This window comes from Rhinopithecus roxellana, chromosome 1 (assembly GCF_007565055.1).
Source record: "Rhinopithecus roxellana isolate Shanxi Qingling chromosome 1, ASM756505v1, whole genome shotgun sequence".
NCBI classification, from domain to species: domain Eukaryota; kingdom Metazoa; phylum Chordata; class Mammalia; order Primates; family Cercopithecidae; genus Rhinopithecus; species Rhinopithecus roxellana.
This window is the reverse complement of record NC_044549.1, coordinates 117,133,905-117,153,251: the sequence shown is the minus strand read 5'-3', so window position 1 is coordinate 117,153,251 and position 19,347 is coordinate 117,133,905. Positions and strand designations below refer to the sequence as shown.

The window sequence follows — 19,347 nt, the reverse complement described above, 5'->3', positions numbered from 1 at the left end:
TCTGACGATCCTTGCTGAGTCCTGACAGAGATAAAGAGCTATAAATATATAGCCTTTGTGGCGTGTCTCTGCCTAATTCAGATTTAATGCAGAGGTGAGAGACATTTTTTTGGAGGTCAAAATACCCAGTGTTAAAAAATGTGGGCAACCTCACTCTGGCTATACTGCTATACTTCATTGTCTTGTTTGTTAGCTGGGAAGGGCAGAGCTAACTGTTTCTGCAGAAATGAGGTGGACCCCTTTCCTGCTGTATGGACCTGGGGGACTCATCATCTTAGTAACATACCTGAAATTGTCACAAGGACATTTAGCCCCTCTAGCACATCCATCTGCTGAAATCGCCTCCGGTTGATCAGATTATAGACTTTGCCTTGCCCACTTCGGTCCAAAAGCATCAGGCCATTTTCAGTCCCCACCAGAAGGTTTACACCTGTAAATTTAAGAAGCACCCTAAGACTGACTTTTCACAAACTTTAATCTTCTGCATCAAGAGTCCCTATAAAATCTAAGAAACTGTGACTTGTAAATATACACTAATGGGCAAGTAGGTAAACAAACTAATGAGTGTAGAAGTTCTGACATAATAATTACATCATTGTACTTCTGGTAATGAATTTACAGTTTTCTTTTATAAAGTGTTAGCAGCATTCATACATCTAATTATTTACTGCCTAATGCACAGAGTCCTTGTCAATAGGAGCCTTAGGCGCAGATATGAAGCTAGCACAATTTGCCTTTATTCCCTTCCTAGAAAAACCACTTCTTTCTTGGCTCTCCCTATAAATCTACTTCTCTTCGTCCCCAAGGTTTACGCCACCCCTATGCAGTGATCTCTAGCCTACCCACCTTCAATATACAGTGCAATTTCCATTTCCATACTCCATTGGAAGAAAGGCCCTTCCTCCTTCTTGAACCAAAATGTAACTATCTTATGCCCCATGCCCTCAAGTTTTTACTCTTTTTTAGGGAAATGATAAACCCATTCAAGAGAAGTGTTAATAGCTGGAGAGTCACAGACATACTCACTTTAAGGGACTTCTCAGGTCTCTAAATCTAGTGCAGCCCAACACCCATGCAGTAATCCCTATTACAGAAGTACAGGCAGGTAAGTGGTTTTGTCTGGGTAGTTGTAATCCTAAAAATTTATTGCTAGGGAAATTTATCATCCACCCCGCAACACACACATACATTGAGAGGCTCATTGTGCACTGTACTTTATTAATGAACATGTAACTCTCTAGCTTCTCTTACTTCTTGTACTTCTATCTTCTGATCAACACAAATGTCTGCTTTTTTGTCCACATATTAATCCTTTCAGTATTAAATGTGGCTATCTTGTTCTCTTCTGTCTCTTCTCCAGAGGACAGAGCCTCTATCATGAAATGGTTCCTAGGCTTCACACTCTTCCCCACTAACATTTCAAATGCTTTCAGCCTTTTAAAATTACAGTTCCCCAGTCCAAGCCTAGTATTTTCAGTGGGTACATAGGGGACATGTCCTTCCTTAATCTGTATGAGATGTTTATAGTAACATAAACCAAGATTTTGATAGAATCTCATCATGCCTCTCCTGAGTTTGAGGTCCGCTAAAGCCTGCAGATCTTTTTCACAAGAAATGCAGACTGATGTTTTAAACTAAAAGGGAAGGTTCATTAAAGTAGTTGTTGTTCTTTTCAAGTTTTATCTTGTTATTGCTAGGGTTATGACCTTGGGTAATTCACAAAATACTCTGGGCTGATTTTTCAGCTTGAAATAAAAGTTTATGCCATTATTTATGCTTGTATTCCCCTTGCAGGATGTGGTATGGATCATGGAGAATGAACATGGGGTATATCACGAAGTGCCAGACACAAATTGCCTCTGATCAGATTATAGACTTTGCCTTGCCCACTCATTGTATTGTGGTAGCTAGTTCTCTTGTTGGCTTTAGCCTATCACTATTGTGTGACAAGGTTGCTCTGAATCTAATCTCGTCATCCTGGCTAGTAGAGTATCAGCTATTTCTACATATAAAACTCCTTTTGGTCTCTCCTGAGGTCAAGATAGTCCTAAGTTAGGACTCTAATACCCATGATTCAACCAGTGTTCTTTTGATGACAAGATCCACAGGCTTTTAATGTTTGAGGGTCAGTTCATTAATGAGTGGTTATTTATTTAATTTTTTTAAAAAAGCACCAACGTACCCCACAGAGCTGCACAAAGTATTTCTGAGTTGAATCGTTTCTTGTATTTTCTGATTTCTGGTGTGTCACTGTGAGGCCGAATGTTGGTTGGGTTTACGTTTACCACGGAAATCTTTCTTGCTTCATTGAGTTTGGCCTGTTCTTGCCTAAGAAGTTCGCTAGTAAACAGAGCTTTGAGAAAAAGAATCAAGAGAAGTCAGTGGCATCTTAAAAGATAACCTATGGAGATTTGGAGATGGGGCTTCAAAACACTATGATTTCTCCTTGTTTGGTTTGAATTATAGTAAAGGCAAGGAAACTCTGAAACTTTCCTTATTTTACACTTTTTTTTTGTTTTAGTAGAATAAAGTGTAACTCATTCATCAAAGCAATCTTTTATTCATTAGCAAAATAGGCTTATAGACACTACTTGCAGAGTTTAGAAAGTCCCAAATTAAATACACCATCCTCACTCTTGTAATATGGGCAAAAAAGATCTACTTTTTAAAATTCCAGATTATCAATTGAAAAACTGTCCTAAGCTGACTTTGATGATCAATTACTTGAAAAAGATTAGAAAGCAAGATTCTCCTTTAAATCAGCCAGATCTTTGTGGTGGGATGCACACACCTAGAAGTCAACACAATGTACCATGTACTTATTAAGTGCCTAATATGTGTAAAACATTGTACCCAGAAATTGTTTTGGGGAAACATCTGGTTATGTTCAGAGATCACTGACGAACAGCTTTTCCTAGGGTCCCTATGTCCCCCTGGCTCTGCCAGAAATGAAATAGAAGAGATGGAAAAAAAAAAAAGGAAAGTAATAAATTTGTTTTAGGAGTCCTACAGAAATAATAATTTTAAAAAGTCTTCCTTTTAAGACAGGACCTAAGCAGTAATCGGCTTAACTACTGAACTGAGGATTAATTTCCTTGTCAGGTCATACCAGAAATGAAGACAAAGCTGTTTTTAAAACACTGAGCCCTTCTTGCTTACCTGCAGCTGATGATTCCTCATCTTCTTCATCTTCATCAGTGGGAGACGTCTGGTATACTCTGGGGTCCACAAAGGGGGTGAATGAGGCTTTGGTGCTGCTCCCCATGCCATACTAATCAATAAGCAAGAAGATTAAGAAGAGCAGATAAATACTGCAGGAATAAACAATGCTAACAATACTGTGCTTGGGCTATAAAATGATCACAGATTCTTCAGGGTATTCAGGTGTTCACATTTTAGCACCCTAGTCAGTACATGCGTGTCTCTAGCTTCTTCCGGTATTGATTATGCACTAGCCATTGTGCATTTGTAGGACTTCGTTAATTATCAGACTGCAAGAATTGCAGTGAGAAAGTTACATTTTGGACCACATGTGGCACCTTAAAGTCTGTAAGATCACTGTCGTGACAGAGCTTACCTCTCCCTTTCAGTAAAAGCAATCTCCTATATTGACCACATGATCAATATGAAAGGCTGACACAATTGGCAATAAACTAAGTAAGGAAGCCTCCACAGCAGCACTTTATCCTGAACAGAATCAACCCAAGGGGCTTTCTCTTGGGGAGGAAAGCTTTGAGCTCTTCTACTCTGGCCTGGCGATGTAAGCGAATTGGTGTTGGCTCCAAAAGCTTTAAAATCCTTAATTCAGGGATGATTTTATGCTGGAATTGAAGATATTTCATTCCCATGATAGTTTCCTTAAAAGAATAATTACATTTACATCATTATTTAGGGACTTTATGAGGATATTAGGTTTGTGAGCAATGTACCTTAAAGGCTTACTTTAAAAAAGGAATCTTGGGCTTGAATGGCACCATGAAAACATGATGTCAGAAGTAAACGAGGGAACAGTAAACTCAATATCAAGGTTTCATGTCACAATATTCTAAATCTGAGTTTTGCTGAATAAGCTGCAATGTCAGTCATGTCCATTCCTTCTTGTCCTTTAACATCACAAACACATCTGTATTCAACATAATAAGCACATCTTTTTTGGATAAATATCTTTAACTAAAGGTTGTTTCACTTTAGTTTTACTTTTAGAGTTTTATTTAAAAATAAAACCACCATCCAAGACCTCTAAACATGTAAGGAGAAAACCACAAAGATCTAATCTGATTTAATTCAAGATTTTTCTCTCCATCCTATGAAACCAAAACCATTTCATCCTCCTCAAGGTAGAATTCCCCCTATCAAATAGATCACTTTCACGTACATGTTCACTTTTGATCTTTAGAAGATGTCTGTGAAAGAGGTAGGGCAGGCAGTAACATTTCCACATAGAGCTGGGGCAGCAGCAGAATTTGAACCAGGGTTCAATCTTATGGGGTCCTCCTTTGCACCAAGAGAGGTGTTCAGGCAGAAAATGCCCACACAGCATGAAGTTACAATAAGATGCTGTGCTTTGCAGTATACCACTGTGTTCTTTTCCCTGGGGTATGCAAAGCTCATCGACTCTATAACTTTCTAGTTCAAAGGGTGTTTCATAAAAACTTAGTGTGTGGACAATGTCAAAAATAACAGTACATGTGCTTTATAAACACACTTAGGACCTTATGTGTGATTGACAAGACTATTAATGAAACATGACTACACACTGTGAACTCATCCAACTGGTGTCAGTCATCAGCGTCTATGGGCACTACCTGCAGATTGTGTTTATTCAGACTTTTTCCTGGGACTGTTTCTATACAGGAAAGGTAATACCTAGTTTCTTCATTCTCACACAATTTTGAATTTATGAAGATGAACGCTTTAAGAACTTATCTATTTATTAAATTTTATTTTTCATAAAGAAATCATTTAAACTTTTATTTAAGTCATACTTAGTTTGACTAAATTAATGCAAATATAAACCTCAACTGTTGGCCTTGAAATCTGTATAGCCTGAAGTTTCCAGTTCTGGTCTTAGATCTGTCACAAACCAGCCGTGTGTCTTGGACAAGTCACTCAATCTCTATGAACCTCAGTATACTCATCTGGAGAAACAAGTATTGGTTCAGATGATATCTGAGAACTTTTCACTGCTCTGCTTCCATGATTTCTCCATTTGAGTATCTGCACAGGCAGCCCTATAGTAGAAAACAACCAAACAAGTTTCAAGGAGCTTGGCGAAGCCTCATTCTTGAAGAGATCATGGTTTTAGAACCCCAGGAAGGAGAGCAGAACTGTCATGCCAGCTGCTGCCCAGCACCTACTTCAGTCCCAGAGTCCATCTCCTGGGAATGGGTTGAGACGCGCCCCAGTCCCTCAGTCGGGGTTCCAGCTGGAGAATGGCTCTGCTGCACCAGGTCAGGGAGGTTGATGTGGCCAGCAAATCCATTGCTGTCACTGTGGCCAGATCGCTTCTCTCCAGATGTCTGAGGGAGCACAGCATGTGGGAGGAGTTAGAGAGGGGGGAAAAAGGCCAAAGAGTGACATCAGCCCTTACACAGCATAGGCATACGGGGCTCCAAATAGACCCGCTAGGGTGCGAGAAGGTGATATTCGAATTTTTATTTTACTTAAGAAAACAAAAAAGAAAGTAAGCTTTGCCAATATTTGGTTTTATCAATTGAGCCTGAAGCCTTACGTTCCTGCATGAGGTATAGACAGTGGTCACATATGGCATGGGGTCCCATGTACAGCGGGAAACGCTACAAAAGGGAGGGACTGAGCAGGGCCCACACTTGTAAACTCTTTTGTAGTGCTTGTGCTGTATGTAACTGCCACTTAATTATATTTACAGATCATATTACCAGGTTACAATGAAACAAACCCACACAACAGAGAAATGACCTAAAATGTTGCTGAAAAGAAGCAGTGTGTGTGGAGTACTCCAAGAAAGTATAGAGACCATACTTAACTCACGGGGCTCTTTGTCATTCACAAGGTCAAAACAACGATTAGCTAATCGGATCTGACAGGAGTTCCAAATATACTGACATGATCTAGAATACTATTTGAAAATATGGATTTACAACTACTATCATAAATGTTTAATGTCTCAATAAAGAACTATGGTGCTTTGTGATGTAGGCGGTAACAAAATAAAGTCATCATAACTAGCAAAGCATTTGAAACATCACTTCTGGTATCCCTTTTTAACGTCCTTAAGGTTTTCTTTTCTTTTCTTTTCTTTTTTTTTGAGATGGAGTCTCGCTCTGTCACCGAGGCCGGAGTGCAGTGGCGTGATCTCGGCTTACTGCAACCTCTTCATCCCGGGTTCAAGCAGTTCTCCTGCCTCAGCCTCCTGAGTAGCTGGGATTACAGGCACGTGCCACCACGCCTGGCTAATTTTTGTATTTTTAGTAGAGATGGGGTTTCACCATGTTGGTCAGGCTGGTATTGAACTCCTGACCTTGTGATCTGCCCGCCTTGGCCTCCCAAAGTGCTGGGATTACAGGTGTGACCCACCTTGCCCGGCCAAAGGTATTTTATAATGTACATAATGTTAGTGCAGTAGAAAAAAATGTATGATTTGTGAATAAATACACTGTATTAGGTGAGATGCTCTATAGTTTTTACTGATAGGATTACATGACCTAACAAGTTTGGAAGCCATTGCTCTGGAGAGCAGTCTCTGCCAAAAAATCCCAGGGAGGAAAGGCAGGATTAAAAGACAACTCTGGTTTCCAAAAGCCAGTGCCCACATTGTAGGCCTGACTAGTGTTGCACTTTTTAACTTTTATGCAACTGGCTCATTGAGGATTCTTAGCGCAGATCTGATTAAGTAATGATTTCCCTCTCTGCGTTTTGTTTCATTCATTCATTGACCCCAAATTTTTTAGTTCCTACTAAATGTAAAGCATTCTACTGAACATGGAACAGCTGGGAACAAAGCAAGCACATTCCCTACCCTCTTGGGGGCTGGCATGTGCAAGGTTTCATGCTGTTTCTTTGACCATCTCACCAGTCTGGCTTTTTATTTCTGGAGCTTGTCATGGATTTGCAATTACAGTTCTGCACCTGCCTCTGGCTGGAAGTGAAAGGAGGCACTTCTTTTTTTTCTTTTTTCCTGTTTAGATGAAACAGACTCCCAAGCTCCTGTAATGGTGCATGTAATTGATGTTTCAGGAAGTTTGAGAGATAACTGGAAAGCCTAGTGTCCTCTATGTTTCTTGGCAACCTGCTCCTGGACTACGAGCTGTCCTGGAGAGGGGCATTTTCTGGATTCATTTTGTCACAGTGGCCATCAGTAGCGTGTATTAGTGCCTATTCTCAGAGTTGAGCATTTCCTTTTCTAGATGACATTTAGGAAGTTCAGTCCTAATACATCTTATTGTGTGCTATTTTATGTGTACTGGGCAGTTTCTCCCTTTACTTCTGTTCAAATACTGAAAAGCTTTTAAACATTTTCCTCAAACTTCTCTTTAGCAAAAATCACATGTCATGTCTTTAGAAATTTTTGGCCTCTCTTGTATCAGCAGCACTCTTTCTCAAGCCAAAAACTGATGCAGACACACTGGTAAACTGATGAGCAGACACACTGGTTATCAAAGAAAGACTCAGAGAGGCTAACAAAGGGAAGTGGCTCCGATGGTGAGAAGCTTAAAGGAATCCTGTAGTATGCTCTGAATCTGCCCACTTCTGAGTCATCACCCTTTTGTTCACTCCACCAGCACCTTCTTATTAAACACTTTCTGTGTGCCACGTACTGTACTGGAAACACAAAGACAGATGTGCAACACCCCTAAGAACCTCATTAACAGAACCTCAATAATAGCTCATCTTTATCTCTCACCATTCCTGTGGGGATTGGCACAAAGATGTTCCATGTACCAACACATGCCAAGTACTGCGGTAAACACTTTATATATGACATTCCATCAGTTATCTTGCCCTAAGTGACAGGGTTCTAAGTGGTTTGAACCCAGCTGTCCTGTGGCAGAGCCCAGGTGCTCTGGGCTGCACTGTTGTATTAGGGGCCTACTCCTGGTCACAGCTGATTGAATCAGGGGTGAATGCCTGAGCCAAAAGGGACCAGATTCCCACTGGAATTCAATATTAAACCCTAGAGACATGGGTCAGATTCTGCTGGCAGTTGAACTGGGATGTGGTGAATATCTTTCAATGGAGGAAGTGGAGAGGTGAGAGCAGGAGCACGCAGAGGGAGAGAAAGCTCCTCTATGAAGACAGAAAAGAACAAAGGAGAAAGTGGAAGAAAGCAGAGATTAGGGTAAGGAGAGACAGGCAGCAAGAGAGCCAGAGACCTGCACATGAGAAGCTGCCTGAGCTCTTGTCTGTCCCAGTCCTTCAAAGAGGCTCAGCTCACTTTTACCTTTGGGTTCCTTCCATGAAACACCCTAAATCTTCCTTTACTCCTCTATTTCTGATACCTACCCTCTCCCCACTTAATTTTTTTTTTTTTTTTTTTTTTGCTTACTCTGTATTAAGTGGGTTCTTTTACTCATAACTTGTAACCATAAGAGCCTTCATGATAACAAGCTAGTGTTCTGGTTCAGTGAGGAGGATCAACACTGAAGAGATATCAGCTGATACCAGGAAGGTGCTGTGGATGAAGGTCCATGGAGTCCCACTAGAGGCTTGTAGGAAATAAGGAAGATTGAGAACAGGGACCTGCTTGGTGAAGTGTGGGCAGCAGTGGAGAATGCAAAATACCTCTTCCAGCAGATGAGCTTCCATTCACAAATGGCAGCTCACAGCTGGTGTGGTATATTCTAGAAGTGAGTAAAAAGTGGTCCTATGGGGCTCTAGGATAGGGATAGGTAGAACCACAGGGGTAAGGGTATGCACTACAAGGGGAAAATTGTGCATCTGACAAGATCATGAGTGTTAGAGCAGTATCTTCTTACAGAACCATCTAGTCCACTCCATGACAGTGACAAGTTGAGTGAGTCCTCCTATAGTTCATCCTGGAGAACTGTACTAATAGCACCCTATAAGCTAAATCTTATTACAATGAGTTTTTATTTTATGTTCTTACTTTGTCAGGGATAAACTTTAACCTGCATTTATCTTGTTTAAACATGTACTTTTGGTAATTTTCAGCTCAAGGTTTGATGATGGTTACTTTTATGTGTCAACTTGACTAGGCCATGGGGTGCCTAGGTTAAACATTTTTTCTGGTGTGTCTGTAAGTGTTTCTGGATGCAATTCGCATTTAGTTGGTGGACTCAGTGAAGTAGATTGCCCTTTCCAAGTTGGATGGGCATCACCTAATCTGCTGGAGGCCTGAACAAAACAAAAGGCAGAAGAAGGAATTTTCTCCCTCTTTTTCTTCTGCACTGGTTTAAGTGGGACATTTCATCTCATCTTCACCCAGCTTCCAACTGGGATTTACACCAACAGCTTCCCTGGGTCTCCAGCTTGCAGACAGCAGATCATGGGACTTCTCAGCCTCCATATCATATAGGCTACATCCTCACAATAAAGCAGTCTCTCGGCTGGGCGTGGTGGCTCACACCTGTAATCCCAGCATTTTGGGAGGTCAAGGGGGGTGGATTGTCCGAGCTCAGGAGTTTGAGACCAGCCTGGGCAACACAGTGAAACCCCGTCTCTACTAAAATACAAAAATTTAGCTGGGCATGTGCCTGTAGTCCCAGCTACTCGGGAGGCTGAGGCAGGGGAATTGCTTGAACCCGGGAGGCGGAGGTTGCAGTGAGCCAAGATTGCACCACTGCACTCCAGCCTGGGGAACAGAGCAAGACTCCATCTCCAAAAGAATAAAATAAAATAAAAAAATAAAATAAAATAAAGCAGTCTCTCTCTCTCTCTCTCTCTCTCTTTCTGTATATATATATGTAAATATTCTCTTTCTCTGGAGAACCCCAACTAATACAGTTTGTTATTTAAAAAACCCACATTTGAGGAAGGCAGAATTGGAAATTGAGAAGACAAACAGATTTTGGGTTCCTTAATAGATCAAATTCCTATAAGACACTGACAAATGCTATTTTCTTTTTTTCTTTTTCTTTTTTTTTAAGATGGAGTCTCGCTCTGTCGCCCAGGCTGGAGTGCAGTGGCATGATCTCCACTCACTGCAGCCTCCTCCTCCCGGGTTCCGCCATTCTCCTGCCTCAGCCTCCCAAGTAGCTGGGACTACAGGCGCCCGCCACCACGCCTGGCTAATATTTTGTGTTTTTAGTAGAGACGGGGTTTCACCGTGTTAGCCAGGGTGGTCTCAATCTCCTGACCTTGTGATCCGCCCACCTCGGCCTCCCAAAGTGCTGGTATTACAGGCATGAGCCACCGTGCCCAGCTGCAAATGCTATTTTCAAAGTGACAGGTTGTGGTCATAGAATACTGGAGTGCTATAAATAACATGGAGCCATTTAGATGTGGCTGGCAATGAACTGAAAATGTGGCTCCAAATGTCTACTTGGAGTTATTTACTGTGTCATAAAGACTCAAGCAAATTTTAAGCCACATTAGAAATCGGAGTCCTTTTATCTGGAGTCAAACAGCAACTCACTCCAGAACATTCTCCCTCATGTTTTCCTAAGTGGTAAGTTATAGGGATAGAAACCTTCTACACTTCCATTGAAATTATCCATTAACCACATTAAGAGATTTATATACCAGCACTACACAGTGTCAATTTCAGCAGCCAAGTCTATTTTTTCATTTCAGGCATATGTGAAAGGACTCTTTAAAGGCTACTTGAAAGATTCAACAAGGCCATAAAATGAAATTCTAGCAAGTTGCTTTGTGAACTAGTCTTTTAGTTATAGCCCCACTGCCAATTATTATTTCAAAGGCCTTATTCATCTCAAAACTACAGTTCCTTTCTTTCTTACAAAAGTGAGATGCCCTTTGCTTTTTTGGAGAGCAAAGTCTGCTATTAGAATTTCCCAACTCTGTCCTGGCTGAAGAGGAAAAACAGATGACATATGTTAATGTTTCAGAGGGAGAACTGGATGGTGATAACAAGTAAAAGGAGAATTCATTTCTGAGGAGAGAGTGAAATAAAATAAAATGGTTAACATTTATTGAATGCTTAATTTACTAACTCAATATCCTCAACCATCTTATAAGTTGTATGCTATTATTTATAAAATTTTATAGATGGATGCAGGGAGAGGTCAGGTAACATTTGCCCAATGTTCTCAGCCATTTCTTTCCTTCCGAGTAAATATCTGCACTCAAACTTGCATGGTGATGATGAAGTTTTGAAAAAGAAGAAAATATTGATTTTAATTTGTCAGGGTCTTTCTGGTTAGCATGGACACAGTGGGGAGTTACTGCATGTCAGAAGGACAGATGAAAGGGAACATGTGCCACCCCCAAAATGAAATGATGTTCCTAGAGTTTTAAAAAGAATTCAACCAAAGTGCCAAGGTACATTTTTAAAGTAGATCTGCATATTTCTTTGTTCTTTCAATAAAATAACTTAATGATTTTTTTTTTTTTTTTTTTTTTGAGATGGAGTCTCGCTCTGTCACCCAGGCTGGAGTGCAGTGGCCAGATCTCAGCTCACTGCAAGCTCCGCCTCCCGGGTTCACGCCATTCTCCTGCCTCAGCCTCCCGAGTAGCTGGGACTACAGGCGCCCACCACCTCGCCCGGCTAGTTTTTGGTATTTTTTAGTAGAGACGGGGTTTCACCGTGTTAGCCAGGATGGTCTCGATCTCCTGACCTCGTGATCCACCCGTCTCGGCCTCCCAAAGTGCTGGGATTACAGGCTTGAGCCACCGCGCCCGGCCAATGGTTGTTTTAATGTTAATTTAACTAGATAAGATGATATCATCATTTCTTGGAACTATTGAGCATTTTTTATACGAAATCCACAAAGATAAAACCGTGGGGAGAAGAGACATAACAAGGCCAGTGATGCTATTCAGAGAGATCATTCATTTCTGTTTTCCTGTTGTAGGAAACATCTGAGTTTGCAATTTTATATCCTCAGGCCCAAATTCCATATTCTGATTTGCATAGGTCCTACTCTCCTACTGAAGAATTTGCACTAATATAATTAAGTCACACTGCCAAAGCTTAGAAGAATACAGGAAAGAAGGCAGCAGACAATTAAAATCACTCAACTATTTAGAAGCACAGGTCCTCCCTCCCCCAAGAATTCCCCATACTTAAAATACATGTCATAGGCATTCTCTGTGAAAGCTTTAATGTAAAAACCACTTAAGAAATGGCATTTCCTCTACACAGTTTTTATACCAACTTACCTCTCTAATCATCAAGGTTCCTTCTCTTGAAATACTGCCACTGAAAGTGTCTGCGTGAGAGGTCTCTAGCCCATGCGTCCCCACCATTCCCACATTGTACTGCTCGTTGCTCCCTGGAGCTCCTGTTGGTCTGAAATGAGAAGGAACAACATTCATGCAATGTATCTTTAGGAAATATCTGTTTCCTGTCCATATTCATTATTTGTGTTATGGTAAAATATACATTTTAATAACATAAAATTTACCACATTGTACCAATTTTAAGTGCACATGTTAGTGGTCTTAAGCATATCTCATATTAATTTTAATGTTTGCTGATGTCTGGACTGGCCCCACTTTTGCAGCAGCCCCTCTTGACCTCTTTTCTACCCAGTAGCCAGACTGAGCAAGCGTTTGGCTTTACATGGAAAAAACACTGAAGTTGGCACCAGGAGTCACCAGGCTCTGCATGATCTCCCCCGACCCCCACCTCCTTCTTTTGAGCAGCAGACAACCTGACCTGCTTTTATACATGCTGTTCCCTCTGCCTGGAAAGCTCTTTCCACTCTGGCCTTGGTTGGTTCCCTCTCATTCATCCTACATGATGCTTTCTGTGAGAAGTCTGCATTTATCACCTATGTCTTATCCCAACAGCCCCTCTCCTTTTCTCTTCACCCTTTTTCCTAAATAGTTCTCATCACAATTTGCAATTATCTTTTGAATTCTCTCTTTCTCCTTCCCTCTCATTGCTTGTGAGGGCAAAATCCTTGTCTCTTTGCTCATTATTATTACCCAGTACCCAGCCTAGAGTTGTCACTTACTAGGAATGCAAAAAATAATCATTAGATCCATGGGCTTTATGCTTCTATAAATAAGAAATATTTACTAAGAACATTCTGGCTTATTGGGGCATCCATAAACTAGGGGGTTTAACTTAAACAACATTCAGCCTCTGTAATCATCCTGCATGGTGGTATATTTATTTTCATTTCTTTTCTTGCTATCGTGTTTACAGTATAATGAGAGAAGGTAACAGGATCTCACCATACTCCCTGAGAACACAGACTGATGTTTCCTGTGTCCTGTAGCACAGAGCACAGTGCCAGGGCTCAAAAAGTGATGACTGACTGCCCATAGTGAGCTTCGCTCTCATCAGCAGTGCCTCATTTACATGACACAGAATTTCTCTGATTTAGGAGCTCAGGGGAATTGAGAATCGCACAGGTCACGCGGCTCAACCACAGGTTGAGATTGGTACAACATGGCTTCTGGAAGAAGGATTTTGGTGGTTAATGCGATACTTGTTGTTCTCCTTTTGTAGCATCTGCCTCTCTTTTAAAGTGGGTTTTCTAAAAATAGGAAAGTTATCAAGGCTTGTTTCTCTCTAGGCATATTAATTGCAACTTATATCATTTTGTTCTTTTATTTTCATTGTTTCTTATATATTTGAAAATATCTCTGGCCTCTTGGATCTTATGTAAGTCCAAAGAATTACTGGAATCTTTCATCTAAGAAACAAGAAATACACCAGATTTATGATGTCTCCGGGGCAGAGAAAGACATATTTCAAGGATTTTTATCCATAACAGACAGGTGAACAGATGACAGGATGAGTCCAGACAAGAAAATGTATAGTGAAGAAGCTTACATTGCAATTACTAAACTGGACCAATGGATTGAATGAATCTAAATATGGGCTAGAACTGATGTGTTTGGGAAGAAATTCCAAAGAGGCATTTGCATTGTCAACATTTCATTCCTAGAAAGGAGCTTTTAATGGTGTTCCAGAGACATGGGAAAAAAACTGAATTCCCGGCATTTTGATAGATTGGTAAATCATAGTTTTCAAAATATCATTTCTTCACTCATTTGTTTATCTTGTGTGTATCTTTCATTTTTTTCTTGCTCTTCTTTCTCTCTTCTTTCTTACTTTGTGCCTTAAGTACTTGTTTGGAACAAAATGATATAAAGCCGACAAATCAATGAAGTATTTATCAAGAGTCTTCCATAAGGGCAGCCACTGTTCTTCTTTATCAGACAGGGATTCTTTGCTATTGTCAGGGGCTCGGTTGGCCTGGTGGCATCTGCCAGGCTGATGCTTGTACAATCAAATTCTCCTGTCCTAGTCAGACCTGCTTCCTCTGTTACCTGAGTAACAGTTTCTTGCTGGCCACCCCATCTTCAGTCCTTTCCCCTCATATCCACTCCTCACAGCTGCGAAAGTGAGCCTTCCAAAACACAAATCTGACCAAGTCCGAGTCACTCTTCTACTTTCAATCTTCAGTAGCTTCCCATCAACCACAGGATGAACTCCTTACTGTGGCTTACAAGCTGTCCATTATCTGGTTCTTGCCTGTCTCACTAACCTAATTTTTTAACAAAATCCTGCTCCAACTTCTAACTCTACCAGCATTTAACTTATAATATTTTCCTATGCACATTATGCTAGAAAATCCCTGGTGATTTTAGCCTACCCTCTCTACCTGGAAGATTCTTTTCTATTGTCTGCCTCCTTCTGGCTAACTCATTCTTTAAGCTATAGTTCAGGTACCTCCAAACCCATCCCAGCCTCACTGGAACGGTTTAGGTGGCTCTCCACTCTCCCTCCACATTGCCCTTTGTGCATCTCTACCACTGCATTCAATACACAGTCCTGCAATGATTAGATCTCATTAATGTTGGTATTTTCAGTGCCAGGCATGGTGCCTGGAATGCAGGTAGCACACAATAAATGTTTATTAAATCGCTGAAGATCTTGGGTCAAGGGCTTTGTTTAATATCTAACAAAGATTTCATTCAGGTTTATTGTAAAAATATAGCTCTTCTGTGAATTGATGAGTAATTGGCTACCAGGATATTATTTGCATATTTAAAATGTCTTGAACAATCAATGTTAAGTTTTGTAATTTTATGAAATTGGGTTCACTAGGATGTGCCAAAATAATTTTCTTATAATTGAGTGGTTATCATAGAATAACAAAAAATCTATTCAGATATGTCATAGAACTTTACAGGAGAAAGAGTTAATGTATACACATTTTAAAAAATCATTGAGATCAGAAGCTCCCACGAAAGAATGTTAAAAACCATGATAAAAGAATCTCACCATATTACAATTGTATGAACAACTTCAGTGAGGAGAAATGCGGGAAAAAGGCATTGATGTAAGTAACCTTGGAAATGAGTGGAGTCTGTAATACTAAAGGCAAGAGGAACTGCACATAAACACTGTACATTCTAGTTGACAAAACTGTTTCCCATGAGAATACAGGTTAACCAATTTGATATTGCTATACAAAAATACTGGATGTGCACAATTAAGTAAATATGTTGTTGATATGGTGTGGCTGTGTCCCTACCCAAATCTCATCTTGAATTGTAGCTTCCATAATCCGCATGACATGGGAGGGACCTGGTGGGAGGTAATTGAATTATGGAGGTGGGTTTTTCCTGTGCTGTTCTGGTGATAGTGAATAAGTCTCATGAGATCTGATGGTTTTATAAAGGGCAGTTTCCCTGCACATGTTCTCTTGCCTGCCACCATGTAAGACATGCCTTTGCTCCTCATTCACCTTCCACCATGATTGTGAGGCTTCTCCAGCCATGTGGAACTGTGAGTCCATTAAACCTCTTTTTCTTTATAGCTTTATACACTCTCTGGTATGTCTTCATAGAGGTATGAAAATGGACTAATACAGTGATTGATGGCAGAAGCCAGGTTTCTGACTGTTGGAATGGGAATTTACAAATAAGCAAGGGGAGGAGGTTAGAGTGATCCATGTTGTTGTGATGGATTAGAGTTGGAGATGTCAGTATGAATTCACATTTAGCTTGATATAGGTACAAATGGCTACATATAGAAATATTTGTATATACATGGGTTAATGTACTGTTAGGGAGGTGGCAATGAGAGTGATAGACAGGGCTCAGGCGTTAGATAACTGTTATCCTTTAAAAGTTGAGAAAGCCATGTTGTCAAGCATGGGGGCATGGATTAGCAGTTCTTGTGACTAACACACACATATTTCCTTGCTGTGTTAGCTGAGAGGGCCTAAAACAAGTGACACTGTAGCAGTAATGAGCATACTGGGTGCCTAGATATTGGCTTCTAATATCATCCAATGAAGGAATCAGGGTTACTGAAGAAGTGACTGTTTCCAGGACTAGCATAGGAAATATACAAAATGAGTCCGGATTGGAGCATCTTGTAGTGTCAGAAAGTAGAGTGTTCAAATGCACACACATGTACATGCACAACAATACCCAAACACAGGTGGTGGCATGTCAGTCGAAGAGGCACAGGAGCTAATTGAAAGAGCTCCCAATGGTCAAAACTAGAAAATTTGAGCAGCAAAATAAAGAAGTATTGTATCCACGAATCTATACTGATATAAATGGTGAAATAAATTAATAAATAACTAGAGAAGACACATCAGTGCAGAAGAATTCTAAATAAATTATGTAGCTAGTTTACCCTACAGGAGGGAAGCATGATTCTGCACTCCTCAAGTGTAGGCTGTACATAGTGGCTTCCTTCCAAAGGGTACAGCATAGAAAAAAGGAGAAATAAAAGAGTCATTTTACAGTGGCGGAATCTTCCCTTCTGGAGCAGGTGCTGGTATTTGAGGGAAGATACTAATACAGAAGGTTGCCTCTTTGACTTGCTTGATGTGATGCAAATCAAATTAAATGCCTTTCCTTCCATTCTTTTTATTCTATAAAGCTTTTTTTTTTTCACCCCGATTATAAAGTAGTCCATGCCCATCATTTAATTGGGAATATGCATAAAATAAAAATCTTCCATAATTATATTACCCAGAGGTAATCATTTCTATAATTTTGGTGTATTTCCCTCCACTCATTATTTTTCTATGCATGCGGAATTGGGAAATAGTGCAATTGGTGAGTTAGGGAATATAAACTTAGTTAAGTGCACTCTCACAAGTTATATCTTATAAAATAAATGCAAAACCAGCACAGTGCATAGAAAAAAGCTATTGTTTTAAACATCGGAAACCACAGCTGTTTGTCCAAATGGCTGGTGCTCCATTTCTGAGAAGCTTTTCTGTGTTTACTTCATGGTGAGAACTGTGCTACAATATATTTTTGTTTTCTGCTTTAAATATATATAGCACAAAATATAGAGGTTTACCTTAACAAAAGAAAATAAAGGTAATAAGAATGTATGTAAGAGGCACTCTGGTCCCCCAATACTCAATTCCTAAATAAACTATTGTTTTATAATGAACTTTTAATAGTATGAAATTTCTCAGGCATGCAACCATCACATTGTAGAACAGACTATATATATTTTATATGCAATATAAAAATACATATATTTACAAATTGAAGTAAACATACACACATTTGTACCCTTCGTACCCTTATTTTCTCACATATATAATCACATATTTTAAATGTTCTTTAACGATCATTTCCATCTATCTAAAATTTACCAATCCCTTAAGAACCATGTCAAGTCTTGCCTCCACTATCAGCATTCCATGATAGCCTCAGCTTATTATTTCTTATGTAGATTATAGTAATAGAGCCTCTGAATTGCCTTATCAGTCTCTAGTCTGTTCCCTTTTCAAATCGTCTTGCTGAAATAATCTCCCTCAAATATAACACTGAACTCAAGATACATTCAATGGTTTCCAATGGCTACATATAAAGAGCACACTTCTTGATCTGATTTCACTAGTCCAGACTCCCCTCCACTCCATACACCATACATTCCCACCAAAGTCAACTTTCTGTGTCTTTACTTCAACTCTTCCCCCTGCTTGGGATTCTAATATTACCTCAAGTTTTTATCTTGCTGACAGTTATTTGCATAGAATTGGCTATAAACTCTTCTTCAAAGTCAGAACCTGCAAATTCAAATCAGTGCAATTAAATGTAAATTATAGTCACTGAAGACCCACTGTATTCCAGATACCATGCAATGTGTTAAGAGCAAGAGAGATGAGTAAGGCGTAACCCTTACCCTGAAAGATATCATAGTCCAGAAAAGGAGACAAAGACACATAATAAACAACCCTGATTCAAGGCAGTACATGAAGATGCAGGAATACACACAAGATACAGTGGTAGCACAGAAGAGGGGGCAGGTTCTACCTGTGCAGGCGGGGCTGTGAGTAGGTGATTTCTAAAGGAACAGGAAATGCCAGACAGAAGTGCAGCATGGTCTATTCAGGAAATTTTAGAAAGGTGGGTGTTTCTGCAATGGTGAATAAGTCCTAGATTTTCCTTTAAAGGTAGGAGGGTGAACACCATTAATAGCCTTGCAAAATATGATAGGGGACCTAAAACCCAAATGCTAATTAACATCTTTGGTTGTTCCTCCAAATATTTATATTAGCCTGCACTCTTCCATGTGTCATTTTGTCATTCTCCAACTAGCATATAAACTTTTAGAAGACAAAATCCAAGTACGAACTTATCAAATTTCTCAAGGTGGCGAACACATAGAGTTTTAGCAATATTTTAATTTCATGATTAAAATTCATTTCATGAGTTAATTCCTGATACTTGCATGCTCAATGCTTAAAAGGAGTTGAAAACATCTGTCAGAAGAATTAAGCAATTCTGAGTCAAGACAAAAACTAAAAGGGCCAGCACGTTTTGCAGAAATGTTCTGGATTAGTGATTTTGCCTCTAGAACAATTTTATTTACTTTAAAAAAGGCAATTTAATGCAATTTGTTTCAAAATATCATATTTTAGCATATTTACAGCTGTCAAAAACTGGGTCATCAACAGCAAAATAACCAGTATGGATTTTTCAGCTATGATAATTAGATCTGCCTCTTAGAATTGCTTGTACGTAATGATGTTAATCAGTGGATGACATTCCCTTTAGACTGGCCAGCCCTGCCTCTCGAGTTCTGCTGAATTGGACAATAATTTGTGGCCTGAAATGGCTTCTTTTCTACATAGAGTGAGTGTGATCTGATATTCAATGCTAGTAGCTGAGCCAAAGAAATAGAGGTGTGATTGAAGTGTGAAGTTGGAAAAATTAGCATCTCATTCTATCAAGGTTGTAGCAGACCAGGGCACAAACACCTTGTGTTTACTAGGTGGAGGA

The 19,347-nt window shown here is 39.9% G+C and overlaps 1 protein-coding gene across 6 annotated transcripts in view; it reads right to left on the bottom strand.

The window, feature by feature from the left end:
• TNIK (TRAF2 and NCK interacting kinase) overlaps nt 1-19,347 on the bottom strand; it is a 402,893-nt gene that overhangs the window by 21,723 nt on the left and 361,823 nt on the right. For all 6 annotated transcript variants that reach the window (XM_030929436.1, XM_030929450.1, XM_010360215.2 and 3 more), the window contains 5 exons: nt 12,280-12,409; nt 5,358-5,519; nt 3,160-3,271; nt 2,183-2,353; nt 287-430 (listed from right to left, as the gene is read on the bottom strand). In XM_030929436.1, coding sequence (XP_030785296.1) covers nt 287-430; nt 2,183-2,353; nt 3,160-3,271; nt 5,358-5,519; nt 12,280-12,409 — 719 coding nt within the window. The remainder of the gene's footprint in view (nt 1-286; nt 431-2,182; nt 2,354-3,159; nt 3,272-5,357; nt 5,520-12,279; nt 12,410-19,347) is intronic.